Source organism: Peromyscus eremicus, chromosome 7 (assembly GCF_949786415.1).
Source record: "Peromyscus eremicus chromosome 7, PerEre_H2_v1, whole genome shotgun sequence".
NCBI classification, from domain to species: domain Eukaryota; kingdom Metazoa; phylum Chordata; class Mammalia; order Rodentia; family Cricetidae; genus Peromyscus; species Peromyscus eremicus.
This window is the reverse complement of record NC_081422.1, coordinates 116777806-116795325: the sequence shown is the minus strand read 5'-3', so window position 1 is coordinate 116795325 and position 17520 is coordinate 116777806. Positions and strand designations below refer to the sequence as shown.

Genomic DNA, 17520 nt, shown 5'->3' with positions numbered 1-17520 from the left:
GTAGCCCCCATCTTGTAAAAACTCTCACTTGGCAGGTTATCTCGCAGACAGGGGAGACAGTTTGGCAAACGACTGCCGACCATGCTCCTAACACTTGGTGGCCATCCCTTACCCCTGATTTTTGCGAGCTTGCAGCTGGACTTGACACCTGGGATATACCTGAAGCCGAACATACTCTTGTTGGCCCAGCCCCTAAACCCGCTTTTGGAAACCCCCCCACTCGAGGACCCGGATGTGCCACCCCTGCCGCTCACTGTTTACTGTCCTTATATGATTTTTATGTTTGCCCTAAAGACGGCAGAAGTCGTGCCCTAGCGGCAAGATGTGGGGGATATGAAGAATTTTTTTGCAAAGCCTGGTCCTGCGAGACTACTGGGGCAGCTTACTGGAAGCCTTCCTCCTCATGGGACCTTATAACGGGTTTCCCGGGGCTATGTAAAAAGGGGCCAATGCTATGCTACCCAAAAGGAACTACAACCACAGTACGGCAAGTCCTTACCATTAAACATTTCATTCACTCCAAAAGGCAAGGGCTTCACAGGCTGGCCCGCGGGAAGGACATGGGGCCTTCGCTGATATTTAGACGGCTGGGATGCAAGGGTTACATTCAAAATACGATTAAAAATAGAAAATACCCACGCCACACTCATTGGACCCAGTCGGGTCCTCCCCAACCAGAAACCTCCCTCATTGCCTGCTCTAAGACCTGCCCAAGCTAGACCCCTGGTCATCCCCTCTCCTGGCCCCGATAATAATGCTGGCGAAGCGACCACTTCCCCTCCACCCTCACAGGCCCCCGCCACAGAGATTTCCCCCTACCCAGGAACTGGAGATAGGCTGCTCAATTTGGTCAAGGGTGCTTTCCTAGCTTTAAACTATACCGACCCAGATAAAACCCAGGAATGCTGGTTGTGCCTAATCTCCATTCCACCTTACTATGAAGGGATAGCAGTGACTGGCAACTATACTAACCAGACTTCTCCTCCCGCGAGCTGTATCTCCACCCCCCAGCACAAGCTAACTCTCTCCGAGGTCTCCGGACAAGGGCTCTGCTTAGGGGTCGTTCCCCCCTCCCATCAGAGTCTTTGCAAATCCATCCAGACCCTTCCATCGGGAACTTATTATCTTGCAGCCCCTAACGGGACATATTGGGCATGTAACACGGGACTCACTCCCTGCGTTTCTGCCACAGTGCTGAACCAGACCTCTGATTATTGTGTGCTGATAGAATTATGGCCCAAGGTTACTTATCATGAACCTGAATATATTTATAGTCACTTTGAAATGAGAAACACCCGATTTAAAAAAGAGCCTGTTTCCCTAACTCTAGCCCTGTTGTTGGGAGGGATCACCATGGGGGGAATCGCTGCGGGGGTAGGTACAGGGACTGCAGCCCTCATGGAGACCAGTCAATTTAGACAACTTCAAGCAGCCATGCATACTGATATCCAGGCCCTAGAGGAATCTATAAGTGCCCTAGAAAAATCCCTTACATCTCTATCTGAGGTTGTTTTACAAAACAGGAGAGGGTTAGACATCCTCTTCCTGCAAGAAGATGGCCTATGTGCGGCCCTTAAAGAAGAATGTTGCTTCTATGCAGATCATACTGGAGTAGTCAGGGATAACATGGCTAAATTGAGAGAGAGATTGAAACAGAGACAACAACTGTTCGAGTCGCAACAGGGATGGTTTGAAGAATGGTTCCAAAGGTCACCCTGGTTCACCACCCTTGTCTCCACCATTATGGGCCCCCTAATCATCCTCCTGCTCATTTTAATGTTTGGGCCATGCATCTTCAATAGATTGGTACAATTCGTCAAGGACAGGGTTTCTGTTGTCCAGGCTTTGGTCCTGACCCAACAATATCAGAGGCTGACAGTTGGAGATGGAGATGACCCCTTATTCTCCATCCTAAAATGAAAGATTCCATTTTGGGACCATAAGAAAATGGGGGAATGAAAGACCCCGCTTATAGCAGGCTTTCACTTGGCCTAAGAAACGCCATTCTGCAAGGCAAGTACCAGAAAAACAGGAGTTCATAACTGTGGTCAGCCACCCGGCCTTGGGAGAGAAACCGTTGAGTCAAAATAAGATATCTGTGGTTGGCCACCTGGCCTTGGGGAATAAACAGTTGGGCTGGGAAAACACCCACAAGGCCAAGTCAGCCACACACATCAAATTTTCGAGAATTAAAAATATGTCCCCAAGTTCACCCTGGCCTTATTTGAATCAACCAATGGGAACCCTGTAACTATGCTTCTCGCTTCTGTAACCGTGCCTCTGCCCCTGGGATCCTATAAAAAGTCCCCCTTACCCTAGGAAGGCACTCAAGTCCTCCGAGAGACTTTGTCGCCCCAGGTACCTGTGTATCTGAATAAACCCTCTTGCTGTTTGTATCTGATCCGTGGTTTAGGCGTGTTCCTCGGGTTTGGGGTCTCTCCTGAGGGAAGATATCCTCCGGGGGTCTTTCACCTTGCTTTTGCATTTCAGTGAGTTCGTGTCTCTGGTGGGCTCTTCGGGGGTCTCAAGACTTGGGAACAACAATAGTTTACCCTTTTATTCAATACACAGGTGAAAGACCCCCAGCCTCCCCGCCTAACATAGCTTAGCTCAGCTGTTTTTGAATAAAGCCTGAGAGGTACTGAGGAGTTCAGTTAAAGGTCATGGAATAAACAGAACGTTTGTGGTTAGCCACCTGGCCCCAGAGCGAGGAACTAAAAGGTCAGAAAAACACCCTGTACCCTAGACAAAAGCTAGGCGTGGCGAGTTCGGGGAGAAACCACGAGCTGTCCTGAGTTTGAACCTGGCCTCATTTGAATCATCCAATCAAAACCCTGTAACCAGGCTTCTTGCTTCTGTACCCGAGTTTCGGCTGCCCGACCCTATAAAAACCCTCTGCTCCAGCCCGTGGGCGTGCCAGTCCCTTGAGTTTCTTGAGAGACTGTGTCGCCCCGGGTACCCGTGTTCCAGAATAAAGCCTCTTGCTGTTTGCATCTGATTCGTGGTCTCGGTGTGATCCTTGGGCGAGGGTCTCTCCTGAGGGAAGACTGCCTTCAGGGGGTCTTTCATTTGGGGGCTCGTCCGGGATTAGAGACCCCCTGCCTCGGGACCACCAACCCACTGTCAGGAGGTATGTTGGCCGGCCACTATCTGTCTTGTCCCAGTCTGTCTACTTGTCTTCCGTTTTCGTCGGGCGCCCTAATTCAGGTCTGAGTCGGTGGGGGCTGAAGGAGCTGACGAGCTCGGACTTCGCCCACCGAAACCCTGGAAGACGTTCCACGGGTCACTGAAGTCCCCTCTGGGGCACGGTTTTTCGGGGCCTCTCCCGTGTCAGAAGGATACGTGGTATTGGCAGGGGACGGAGATCGAGGTTCCTCCACATCCCCGTCTGAGTTTCTGCTTTCGGTTTTACGCCGAAGCCGCGCAGCGCGAATTTCTGTCGTCTGTCTTGTCTTTTTGTTTATTGTTACTTGTCTAACACTTCTTTATCTAGAGACCACCATGGGACAGACCGTCACCACCCCACTGAGCCTAACCACGGACCACTGGTCCGATGTTAAGGCCCGAGGAAACAATGAAGGTGTCATTGTCAAAAAGAAAAAATGGATCACCCTCTGCGAGGCCGAATGGGTCATGATGAATGTTGGCTGGCCGCGAGAAGGATCCTTTAACCTCTCTCTTATTACACAGGTGGAGGGCAAGGTTTTTGCCCCTAATCCTTATGGACACCCCGACCAGGTCCCATACATCGCCATCTGGAGATCTCTGGTCGAAAATCCATTTCCATGGGTCAAGCCTTTCCTTCCACAGCCCCCTCCAGTCTCTGGGCCCTCTGCACCCCTCAACCCGGACTCTTCCCTTTACCCTGTGCTCCCTCACAAGGAGACTCCTAAACCCCTTGTCCTCCCTCCGGACCCTAACTCCCCTCTCATAGATCTCCTGACAGATGAGCCCCCTCCCTATCAGGCTGGACCTGCCCGGCGACCCGCAGAGGCGGCGGCGGCCGCATTGGCGGCCGCGACCCAGCCGTTAACAGATACTAAGGTCTCCTCGACCAGCAGGACCCCGGGGGAAGACAAAGAAGATGAGATGTCGTCCCCCATTGCCGGCCGCCTCCGCGGCCACCGGGAGGGACCCCCTACTGAGTCCCAAGCCTTCCCGCTCAGAGAAGGGCCGAACCAACAGCTCCAATACTGGCCTTTCTCTGCTTCTGACCTTTACAACTGGAAACAACACAACCCCCCTTTTTCCAGGGACCCTGTTGCATTGACTAACCTAATTGAATCCATCCTGGTGACTCACAGGCCGACTTGGGACGATTGTCAGCAGCTCCTGCAGACCCTCTTAACAGTAGAGGAAAAGCAGAGAGTTTTCCTGGAGGCCCGGAAGCAGGTTCCAGGCGATGACGGGAGGCCAACTCAACTCCCGAATGTCATCGATGCGGCTTTTCCCTTGACTCGCCCTAACTGGGACTTCAATACGCCTGAAGGTAGGGAGCATCTACGTCTCTATCGCCAGTTGCTCTTAGCGGGTCTCCGAGCGGCCGCTAGAAGGCCTACCAATTTGGCTCAGGTAAGGAATGTGATACAGGGAAAGGAAGAGACACCCGCTGCATTTCTAGAAAGGTTGAAGGAGGCTTATAGGATGTACACTCCGTATGATCCAGAAGACCCAGGTCAAGCACCAGGTGTCATCCTATCATTTATCTATCAGTCTAGCTCAGATATCAGAACCAAATTGCAGCGGTTAGAGGGTTTACAGGCGCTAGGGTTGCCAGACCTATTGAAGGAAGCAGAGAAAGTATTCAATAAGAGAGAAACTCCTGAGGAGCATGAGGAAAGGAGATGGCAGAAACAAGAGGAAAGGGATAAGAAACAACATAGGGAGATGAAGAAGGTACTGGCCGCCGTTGTGTCTCAGGGACTGCGGAGAGAGGGAGATAGGTCGGGAGAACGAAGGAGGCCACCCCTAGATAAAGATCAATGTGCTTACTGCAAGGAGAAGGGACACTGGGCCCGAGAATGCCCCAAGAAGCCACAAGGACCCCGCCGGCCCAAGCCCAAGACCGTGGACCTCCTTAGTCTGGAGGACTAGGGGGGTCGAGGCCAGGAGCCCCCCCCCCGAGCCTAGGATAACCCTCAAGATCGGGGGGCAGCCCGTGACCTTCCTGGTTGATACTGGTGCCGAACATTCAGTCCTAACTCATGCCGGAGTACCTCTTAGCCGGCATTCTGCACTGGTGCAAGGGGCAACTGGAAACAAGAGATATTATTGGACTATCGAGAGAAAAGTCCAACTGGCTTCAGGGCAAGTAACTCACTCCTTTCTGCACATACCTGAATGCCCCCACCCGCTGTTAGGACGGGACCTACTAACCAAATTAAAAGCGCAAATCTATTTTGATGAGAAGGGACCGAGGGTCACGGGTCCTAAAGGAGACCCTCTACAAATCCTTGCCCTCAATTTAGAGGAAGAATACCGTTTGTTTGAGTCAGAACCCCCGGAGAAATCACCTGAGGAGCTACAGAACTGGTTGAGAGAGTTTCCTCGCGCCTGGGCAGAGACTGGGGGCCTGGGGTTGGCACGCGATCAGCCACCGCTGATGATCTCATTAAAGGCCTCCGCGACTCCCGTTTCAATCAGACAATACCCAATGTCACGGGAAGCTCATGAGGGAATCAAACCCCATATCCGGAGGCTCCTGGACCAAGGGGTGCTGAAGCCCTGTCAGTCCCCATGGAACACCCCTCTCTTGCCTGTTAGGAAACCGGGGACAGGGGACTACAGGCCAGTCCAGGATTTGAGAGAGGTCAATAAGCGGGTGGAGGACATACACCCCACGGTGCCTAACCCCTATAACCTTCTGAGCACCCTCCCACCGACCCACGTCTGGTACACGGTACTAGACCTGAAAGATGCCTTCTTTTGTTTGAGACTACACCCTCAAAGTCAACTACTGTTCGCCTTTGAATGGAGGGACCCAGAACAAGGGCTCTCGGGACAACTAACCTGGACCCGGCTCCCTCAGGGCTTCAAAAACAGCCCAACCCTCTTTGATGAGGCCCTACATGCAGATTTGGCCGGGTTCCGGGTCGAGCACCCAACCCTGACCCTGCTCCAGTACATGGATGACCTACTCCTGGCAGCCAGGAGTCGAGCCGAGTGCCTGGAGGGCACTCGGGCCTTACTGGCCAGACTTGGACAGAAGGGTTATAGAGCCTCGGCCAAGAAGGCTCAAATATGCCGAGACAAGGTTACCTACCTGGGCTACACCCTGAGCGGGGGGCAAAGGTGGCTAACAGAAGCAAGGAAGGAGACGATAATCTCCATCCCCCCTCCTCAGAACCCCCGCCAGGTTCGAGAGTTCCTGGGTACGGCTGGGTACTGCCGCCTTTGGATTCCTGGCTTTGCCGAACTGGCAGCCCCATTATACCCCCTCACTAAACCAGGGGCCATGTTCCAATGGGAAGAGGAGCATCAGAAAGCATTCCAACAGATCAAGAAGGCCTTACTTGAGGCCCCGGCTCTGGGTCTGCCAGATCTTACCAAACCCTTTGAACTGTTTGTAGATGAGAACTCAGGCTTTGCTAAAGGGGTGCTGGTGCAAAGACTGGGACCTTGGAGGAGACCTGTGGCGTACTTGTCCAAGAAGCTGGACTCGGTGGCTACAGGATGGCCTCCATGCCTCCGCATGGTGGCAGCCATTGCCATATTACTCAAGGATGCTGGGAAACTAACTTTGGGACAGCCGTTGACTGTGCTGGCTTCCCATGCAGTGGAGGCCGTGGTCCGCCAACCTCCAGACAGATGGCTTTCCAATGCCAGAATGACTTACTACCAGGCCTTACTACTGGACTCAGACCGGGTGAAATTTGGACCGATAGTCTCCCTTAACCCTGCCACCTTGCTACCGCTACCTAGCCCCTCCAAGGAACATGACTGCCTCCAGATTCTAGCCGAAGTACATGGCACCCGCCCTGACCTGACAGCTCAGCCGCTTAAGGACCCCGACGTTGTCTGGTACACAGATGGGAGCAGTTTTCTGGAAGAGGGGGAACGCAGAGCCGGGGCAGCTGTTACCACCGAATCAGAAGTGATATGGGCATCGTCGCTCCCGCCTGGGACATCGGCCCAACATGCAGAACTGATTGCGCTTACGCAAGCCCTCCGGATGGCAGAAGGTAAGAAGCTCACAGTTTATACTGACAGCAGATACGCCTTCGCCACTGCACATGTCCACGGGGAAATCTACAGACGGAGGGGTCTGCTGACATCTGCGGGTAAGGAGATCAAGAACAAAAAAGAGATCCTAGACCTCTTAAAGGCCCTGTTCCTTCCGCTCCAACTCAGTATTATCCACTGCCCAGGGCATCAGAAGAACGACTCCGCGGCGGCCAGAGGGAATCGATTGGCGGACCTGACTGCCCGAACAGTAGCTTCCCAGCCAGTAGAGAGCAGCCAGTTGATGGCTATCCAAGAACCACAGTCTGAGAGAGACCCCATGCCCTATAGCCCAGAAGACCATGAGCTAGCAAAGAAAATGGGGGTGGGCTGGGAACAACGGAGGCAAGCCTATATATTAGGGGACCGGGTGGTCATGCCAACCTCCCATACCCGATATATGCTGAGATTCCTCCATGCGTTGACCCATTTGAGCAGAAACAAAATAAAGGCCCTATTAGACAGAGAAAACACCAGGACAGTGCTACTGAACCAGGACCGGGTGCTTCAGCAGGTAACTTCCACCTGCCCAGCCTGTGCCCAGGTCAACGCAGGACATTGGGAAATAGACTTTACAGAAATAAAACCCGGACTCTACGGTACCGGTACCTCCTGGTCTTCGTGGACACCTTTTCAGGATGGATTGAGGCATTTCCAACCAAGAATGAAACGGCTAACGTGGTAACAAAGAAACTGTTGGAAGAGATCTTCCCCAGGTATGGGATGCCTCATATATTGGGGTTGGACAACGGGCCTGCCTTTGTCTCTCTGGTAAGTCAGAAAGTGGCCAAATTATTGGGGGTTAATTGGAAACTCCATTGCGCATACCGCCCCCAGAGTTCAGGACAGGTAGAGCGAGCTAATAGGACAATTAAGGAGACTTTAACCAAATTAACGCTTGCAACTGGCACTAGAGATTGGGTGCTCCTACTTCCCTTGGCTCTTTACCGAGCCCGGAATACTCCTGGGCCGCACGGCCTAACCCCTTTTGAAATTCTATATGGGGCCCCACCTCCAGTCGTGAAATTTCTCCATCCTGATATCTCATCTTTTGCCACCAGCCCCACTTTAGAGGCACATCTACAGGCCCTCCAGCTGGTGCAGAAGGAGATCTGGAAACCCTTGGCTAGAGCCTACCGAGAGCAGCTGGACAAGCCGGTGGTCCCCCACCCTTTCCAGATTGGGGACTCCGTTTGGGTCCGGCGCCACCAGACTAAGAATCTAGAGCCACGGTGGAAGGGGCCCTACACTGTCTTGCTGACCACCCCCACTGCACTCAAGGTCGACGGGATTGCTGCATGGATCCATGCCTCTCATGTGAAGGCTGCCGGGGAGACCGACCCAGCAGGATCCAGAGAATCAACATGGACAGTGTACCGCATACAGAACCCCCTAAAAATAAGGTTGGCCCGCGGCTCCTCTTCCTCCCCCTCTTCTTGCTCTCTGCCTACCCCCAGGGGACTAGGGCGGCAGAGAGCCCGCACCTAGTCAAGAAACTCACTTGGCAGGTCATCTCACAGACTGGGGAAACGGTCTGGCAGACGACCGCCCTTCATACCCCCTTTACATGGTGGCCCCCCCTAACCCCTGACTTCTGTCAGTTGGCATTGAATTCGGGACTCTGGGGGGTTGAGGGCATTAAGCTTGATGCCTTAAACTCCTCCACCCACCCGGGGGGGGGTGCATTGGCTGGATCCGGGATGCCGTCACCCTCAAGCAAGATGTAGATTCGCCCAGTTGGACTTTTATGTCTGTCCGGGGGATGGGAGGGGCTGGCCCCTCGCCAAGAAATGCGGGGGGGAAGGAGATTTCTTCTGCGCCCAATGGGGCTGCGAGACCACTGGCGCAGCATATTGGAGTCCTAGCTCCAGCTGGGACCTGATCCAGACCAATAGAGGTTTCAGGAAGGCTACAGGCGGGGGGTCTTGCTCAGCTGGGTCCACCGAAGTCAGCCGATTCGAGCCTGGGCTCTCACTCCCCCTAAATATAACTTTCACTGGCCCGGGGAAGGCTGATAGAAACTGGCAACGGGAGCGCACTTGGGGGCTCAGGTTATATGAAACCGGATATGATCGGGGCGTAAGATTCACTATCAAACTTAAGATTGAGGAGGCCTCCGCCCCTATAGGCCCCAATCAGGTTCTCTCTGACCAAAAGCGCCCCTCCTTACCTGTTCCAGCACCCCCGAAGATTACCCCTCGACCCGGTTCGATTACCAGCCCAGGTATAACTCCGGCCACTACCAAACCGCCCCGGCCAGGAACCGGAGACCGGCTCTTGAGTCTGCTAGCAGGGGCTTACCAGGCCTTAAATGTAACCTACCCAAATAGAACGCAAGAATGTTGGCTATGTCTGGTTTCCCAACCTCCCTACTACGAGGGGATAGCAACCCAGGGTAATTATACCAACACTCATAGTCCCCCTCCGAGCCAATGTCTAGGGACAGCCCAACATAAGCTCACAATCTCAGAGGTGTCAGGACAAGGACTATGTCTAGGGAGCGTCCCCCGCACCCACCAACACCTGTGTAACCGCACCCTATCCATAAGCGCTGTCTCTGGTTATGTCACCGGCCCTAATGGTACCTATTGGGCATGTAATACTGGGCTCACCCCCTGCGTTTCAGCCTCAGCCCTCAATGCTACCTCTGATTTTTGTGTGCTCATCGAGTTGTATCCAAAGATTGTTTACCATACACCAGAGGAGATTTACCCACACTTTGAGATGAGACTCTATCGGTATAAGAGAGAGCCGGCGTCTCTCACACTGTGTAGCGAGCACATACCCCAGTTACGGGGGAGGAATAATCACTCTTGATTCAGACTTGGTATAACACTCATTTATTCACACAGTAAGATTACAAGCAATATTCATCCTGTCTTCCAAATGGAAGCAGGAGTACCTCTCTGGATATACAGGTCCGGACTCGCCACGTCTTTTCCTCTGGATCTTGGGTCAGCCTTCCTCAGGTCAGCCACGTCTGCACTGGGCACAGGATCTCACGTCTCTGGCAGAGGAGAGTCGTCTCACGCGAGGGCCTGACGAGCTCTGTTGGTCGGGTCTGAGGCTTCATCTTTTATATTCTTTCCTGGCTAGGTTTCTAGTCTTATCCCTACTTTCACACATAGTCTATAGCTTATCACTACTCCATTTGTGGTTTACTTACATCATTCTATTGCTTATCACTCCTGACCAGGGTTGTTCACCCTAGGCCTTACATGTGTTCCTTACATTCCATCCCCTGATGCCTGAAATGTCTTCAACATAAAAGGCATCACATGAGGTCGCAGCCTGGGAATTTACAATATATTATCCTAATTTGTTAATCCTAGCATTCTTATCCTTCTCATTCTAGGTGGTTTATTTTTATGTTTTTTCTCTATATATGCATTATATAACTTCAACCAAGTGCTATAAGCTGCAAATTCTTTTAACACATCTATAACAAAATCTCTACACAATATTCTAGTACATATGCTTTGTAAATACATTGGTTCTCCTGTTTCCCACTGTGGGTCATTCAGGAAATCTTTATCAATGCTTATTATTGCTTCATCAGGATTATGTTTTAGCCATGTTCTATATGTTTCATATAGTCTGTGATTACCGCGGCCCACATATGCTGCAGCTAAAGCGGCGCTTATATGTAGGGCTGCATCCATGTTATTTCTGTGTATTTTATACATTCCATTCACCCTATATATACTAGATTGCATGGTTCCATAATATCTCATGTATCCATCTCCAATTAATCTCATATCATGTATACCTCTTTCTATTGTCAAGTGGAACGTTAAGTGCATCAAGAGCATTGGGAGGTTGTCTACCTCACCTGGTTCTGATAGGTAGAACATTGCATATTTATGGGTGCAGTATTTGCATCCCTGTATCGTTCCTGCCATAGATAATATACCTATTCTATAGAAAATATCAGACAATGGTTCCATATATTTTTGGTATGTGGTATATAGTAAATTACTCATTCCATTTTTACTAAGTAAATCGAAGCGTCTGCCTGATGGATTCCAAAGTGGGTTTCCTGTTACTTGATTCCTGTAAGACATCTTAAGCATGGAGTTATTATCAAGCACTTGATTTTTTCAGACAAACATAAAGCAATACTTATCCCTAAAATTACTAAAAACCAAAAGGTTGCTAACTTTATCCAATGCCACCATGTGTAAATTGGTGTACATATTAGATCTAATCTGACTAATCTGCCTAAATAATCCCAAAAGCTGCATTTCTGCATCTGTTTCGCCCAGTCCTTGTGTATGTATGTATTTGTTCTTAACAGATTCACTAGATTGTGTGTTTGTGCTTGTGATGTATGTATGGCTGCATCTTGTTCTTTAATTTTGTTATGTATGGATTCTAGTTGTTTCTGATTGAAATCTGCAATGTGTTGTAACTCCATTGCTTGTTTTACAAATGTTTGGTGATGTTCTAATTCTGTTGGGTCATTAAATAAGTGTGAGCCATCAAAATAATGTTTTTCTTCTAGTGTTAATGTGGTCACTCTTTGTTTGGTTATGTTTTTACCATCATAATTAGTGAAATTCATTTGTAGGATGCTACAGTTGTGTACCATATAGCATCCTGATTCTGTAATATTGAATGTTGTGATATCATCATTCATTGTGGTTTCATTAAGATTTATGCAGCTAACTAAAGTAGGTAAATATTTAGCACATATCAAGAAAGTGTAATCTCCTGTATCTTCTAGTGACTGTGTGATAGTAGTTACTGCTAATTGACTAGTTTCAAGTGTGCTTTCTGGTAGATGTGGATAAACGTATGTATTTGCTCCTAATGATATGGAGTCTTGTAATGGTATGTACACTGGTGTGTCATTCATATTGGTCCATAAGTAATGGTCTATGGGTACTAAGTATTGGTGGTTCCATTCTGATACTCCTGTTCTTTCAGTATATAGCTGTGGTATCGCCTTGGAATGATATGCTGAAAATGAATTTTGTAAGAAGATCTGTACTAAATGTATATTGCATAATCCATCTGTACATGAGCTTTCATATTCAGGGTTTAGTATACTTTGATATTCTCTTGTTCTTCTCCCTAACCCTGTGCTAAATAAACTATTTAATTCATTATTCATATTACTGACTTGAGTTCGATACATTTGACACATCATCATGTTATGGTTAGTATTAATAAGTTTTGCTTGATAGGAGAACTGCTCCTTATAAAGGTCTTGTGACATTTTTATCTCGCCTTGCATAGTTTGTATAAGTGTATGCATGCCATCTATAGAATTTGATATAGCTGCTAAAGCTTCTGCTGTTTTCTTATTTACTTCTTGTATGTGGTATATTTCTGCCTTTATTGGTTCTATCATTGCTGCTGATACTCCTCCACCCATTATTCCACCTAAAATTGCTCCTGCCATAAAGGCTGCTACTGCCATTGCTTGTAGTGGTTTTCTTCCTACTCTTGTTGGTGATGAGTAGTCTAAATCGAATCTAAAATTCACATCACTACAATATTCTATAGGTGGTTTCAGTGCTGTCAAGTCTATTGTAATTTCAATTTTTCTAATCCTAGGGTATAAAACTAATTTAGCTGGACTTTTTAGGTCTGGTATAATAGCTGGTGCCTTGACTACTGTTGGGGTTCCTTCTGGTGGTATTAGGTATCCTTTTGGAAAATGAGCTGTATATAATCCAATATTTTCTTTATTTGGTCTGGTCATATTTCCTCTAAATATAATTAATGGTGTGTTGGAATGTTCGCTGAGAAAATCCTTATTTCTTGATATTGGGAGATAATATATTTTATCCCAATATTGTGTATGTGATTTCATTGATCCTCTAGGTTTGTGTGCTACCCATTCAGCCTTATTCCATTCTTTATATTGTGGATTTGGCATTAACATGTAGAAATAATATGGGAGATTATGGTGCTGTAATTCAATTACTCTATCCATTTCATAATCCAAAGTTTGCCAAAAACTCCCTGATCTAGTTATCCCATTTTTATAATGTACCACTAGGTCATCTGGATCCATAACCTTATTGATTCTCATAGCCTTTGCCATTTGTACATATGGTGGGATATATTCTACCTCCCTTATACCTGTGAAGTTGTATGCCCTTTGTTCAATTGCCCTATTAAATATGAAAATATTTTTTGCTGCTACTTCATCTGTAGTAACATTGGCACTGACTTCCCAGGGTATGGGCATGTCCAGTAAGTCTTTAGATTCGTGAAACCAGCAAATTGATATCTTACTGCCACCTAGCATGTTATGTATTTTATGTTTTGGTTCATGTATCATACCTATGGTTAATATTGGTGTGCTGTCAAATTTTGCTAATGACATATGTTTGTTTATTATGGTAATTTTACCATATATATTCAAATTTATTATTGTGGTTGCTTTATTTGTGGTACAGTTAGTCCATACTGCTGTATTATTTGTTTCGGTAAAGCATGATAATTTGTTTCTTAGGCTTGTGGCACCTCGTGTTAGTGATTTTGCTAAGGTTAGGTTAAAAAGTCCCAAATTGCTCGCTTGCGTAAAATATGTTGGATATGACTGTTGGTCATCATTAAATCTCATTATTGCCTGGACCTGTTTAGTAGCTGTTATATTTGCAGTACTGTCCGCAAAAATTCCTAGCCATGGTATTTCCTGGCCTATTGTATCTGTGATTGCTATTAGATCTTGTACTGACCTTGATGTTCTTCCAGTAAATAAAGGTCCTACATGTAGGTCCACTATGGTTTTCGTATTGTTGTTTTGTCTAATGTTTGTGTTTGCTTCGGACATGTTGATACATGCATATGCAAAAGAGTGTTTTTCCCTGTGTAATGTGGAATTTACTGTAAGTATGCAGATGTGTGTTGTGGTGTCTGTGTTGCAATCATATTTAGGTTTCATTGTGTGTCTCATTGAAGCCCAAGGTTGTTGTATAATATCTGTAAGTATGATTGGGAATCTCCAATGTTCTACTCCTAATTGCAGTATTTTTGTCCAGTCATCCCATTTCCATTCCTTTCCTTTTACTGACGGGTTATCTGTGCTATATAATACAGAAAAGTTACCATAGAATGGTAAATTGGGATAGTCTGCTACGCATAACCAGTTAGTACTATTTTGTCCTGGTACATCTAGCTTATGTTTTTTAATGTATCTCCATAAGTTATTGGGACATCTATTTCCCCAGGGTTTGGGTAATGGTATTATTCCAGATACTACTGGCCATGGTTTTACCATTTCACCATCATTGCATACTGTCCAATTCATAGGGTTGCATGGGTTTATAGGTGTTGTAGTTACTTTAGGTGTCGTTGAATATGTACTAGTAGGGTAATCACCATCATAGTAATCATCATTGTAATTATATACTTGTTCTTCCCACCTTTCTGATATCTTATTATACAGCATACCTATCTCCTCCATTTGCTGTGCTATTACTGGTGCGAAATATTGTCTCACAAAGGAGCTATTCATGCCTAGTTCACAGTCAAATTCTGGTTCTGTCTCTATTCCCATTGTATTGGTCCTATAGTGTGAGTTTACCCTTAATGTGTTTGTTCTGATATGTGAATTCTTTGTCCAATACATGTTGTATATGGCTGCGTGATTGGTAATGTTGGTCCATAATTCATTGTAATGGCATTTTAATGGGTTCTGCTCATGTATGTTGGTGTTAACATCATCCCCTGATTCTAGCATATATTCTTTGTTTGGATGGTATATGCTAAGTGCCATTCTATATTGATCACAACCCTTATACCAGGCATATGTTAAACATGCTGCATATTTTTGCCAAAAACTATGTGTTTTTCCTATATAATGTGTAAATCTTCTCTCTGCTGACCAATATAGTGGTAATTTGCCTTCTAGATCATAAATTGTTAGAGTAGCAATGGTATTCTGTTTCCTAGTGCCCACTTGTATAACATGTGGTGTGGTGGTGGGTCTGTTTGTTGTGGGTGTACTGTCCAATAGGGATGGCATTGGTATGCTGTTATTGCCATCACATCTGCTAACCTGAGACAGAAAAATGAGCACACAGAGGCCCCAATAGCATATAGCTTGCTTGCCTTTAGTGTGTACATCACCTTTGCTATTCTTATTGCCTCCTGTGCAGATAGTGTATCCAGCATACCGTGAAGTTGGCTGCTCTGGATGCTGCAGAAGCGTATCCAGGATTGGTATTGTTGACTATGTTGTATGAGTAGCTTCTTTGGTAAATGATGTTACAGAAGGGAAAAACAAATTCTAAGATTGGCAGTACTATGTATACTGCAATAGCTATTAGCCAAATTGTCAGGAGGGTTGCCCTTATGAATATCACCTCCCTGACACACATTTATGCTATATCCTCCAGCCTGGCTAATTTCAAGTCCTTTTTACCTTGAGTTATCCACACGTTGTTTCCTGTTCCTGGTGCTATTATTTCTGCTGGGGATAATTTGTTATTCTTCCGGTTCCTGTAAAGGCAATTAGGATTCCTTATTACTTCTCTATCTATAACTGTAGGATAATCTATTGTATGTTGTTTTTGTATAGCTTCTTCTATTGGTGACTTCCTATTTATTCTGGGTCTGGTATTCAATTCATAAGTTGCTATTTTTATTGCTAATGACAGTGGTATTCCCTTATGCATCTCTAGCTGTTTTTTAATCATTCCGTTCCATCTTTCTATTGCTCCGGCTGCTGTCGGTGTATAGGCTCTATGGAAGTCCCATTGAATGTTTAAGTTTCTAGCCATTCTTTGTGTTTTGGCTCCTGTGAAATGAGTTCCTTGATCTGATTGTATTATATCAGGTGTTCCATATGCTGCACACCATCCCCAGACTGTAAGTATCGTCGTGTTTTGATCTGGGTGTGTGCTTTCTCGGGCCATTCCGAGACCTGTTGTTATGTCTACTAGGGTACAGCAATATTCTCCCTTGAAGCTGTTTAACGGTCCTATGAAGTCTATTTGTAGGATTCTATTAAAATCCATTCGGTGTCCTATTATCCCTTGGTAATTGTGTGTTAATCTTGTCATAGCCTTTGGGCAATTGTTGCAACTATTGATTGCTTTCCTTATTGTCTGCCATGTTATCTTAAGATTTCTTTTATCGAACCAACTTTTTAGTGCATGTGTACCTATATGTCCTAACTGCTCATGGATTTTCAGTATCTCTTCTGTACTTATAGGTATGTCCTTAGTTGATGGTCTTACCTGTATCCATTCTCTCTGTATTTTACCTTTTCCTGTTTCTGGATCAATGTTTGCCTTCCATGCACCTTTTAATTTTATACTTAATGCTGAAGCTAGTTTGTCTACTACTTCATTGTTTTTACTTGTCTCATCCTGTTTCTTGGTATGTGCATCTACATGGTATACTATGATTTTGATTAGTCTGCTTGCTGCATCCAATTCCTGCCATGCTGCCTTTGACCATATGTCTTTACCATTAATTTTCCATCCATTATTTCTCCATTTACCTGACCATACTGCTATGCCATTTGCCACACACCATGAATCGGTGTATAAATAAATTTGTTTATAATTGTCCTTTATGGTTTGTCTTATCGCCAATAGTGCGGCTATAACTTCTGCATGTTGGGCTGATTTATCAGTGCCCTGGTCTGTAATGACCATTCCATCCCCAGGTCTATAGGCGGCTGCTTTCCATCTCACTTTGTTGTTCACCGTAGTTGCTGATCCATCAGTGAACCAGGCATTAACCAGGGAGGGATCGTACTCTCTAGTCCCCCAATGGCCCATTGGTACCTGTTTCTGGGGAGGGGTTGAGGTTGGGAAAATGTATCCCTCTGGAGTCATGGGCCTGTCGGACTGAAGTATCGACTCCGATACCGCTGGTACCGACCCCTTTGCTGACAGAGGTGTTGATCGAAGGAACTCCTGAAGGTACCATTTCCATTGAAGTACCTTTCCTTCCATGGGTAGTCCAGCCCATGCCTCTCCTGGTGCCTTTACCCAGTCCAAAATGGGTATATGTGACCGGAGAGTCACATGGTTCTCTTTGAGCAGTGAGTGGATTGTCCTGAATGCCTCGTAGGCTGTCCATATGGTTCTTTCGAACAGCGAATATTTGTTCTCTGACCATGGGAATTTCTTGCAGTAGAAGCCTATTGGTGTTTCCCTGTCTTTATTTCTTGAAAATATATTCCAATTACCATAGCCCTGCATATACAAGATGTCCACAAATACGTGGTCACCGGGCTGTATATAATATAGGTGGCTGTACTGGTTTATATATTCCAGTACCAGTTTAATGGCATTTTCACAGTTTTGGTCCCATTCAAAATCCTGT

General features: G+C 46.7%; 1 protein-coding gene across 1 annotated transcript; it reads left to right on the top strand.

The window, feature by feature from the left end:
• Positions 1 to 81: 81 nt before the first annotated feature.
• LOC131915704 (uncharacterized) lies at positions 82 to 8709 on the top strand. The gene is given in 4 exon segments (XM_059269105.1): positions 82 to 306; positions 3883 to 5112; positions 5114 to 7826; positions 8003 to 8709. Coding segments are annotated over 4 exon segments (4875 nt in total).
• The last annotated feature ends 8811 nt before the right edge of the window (positions 8710 to 17520 follow it).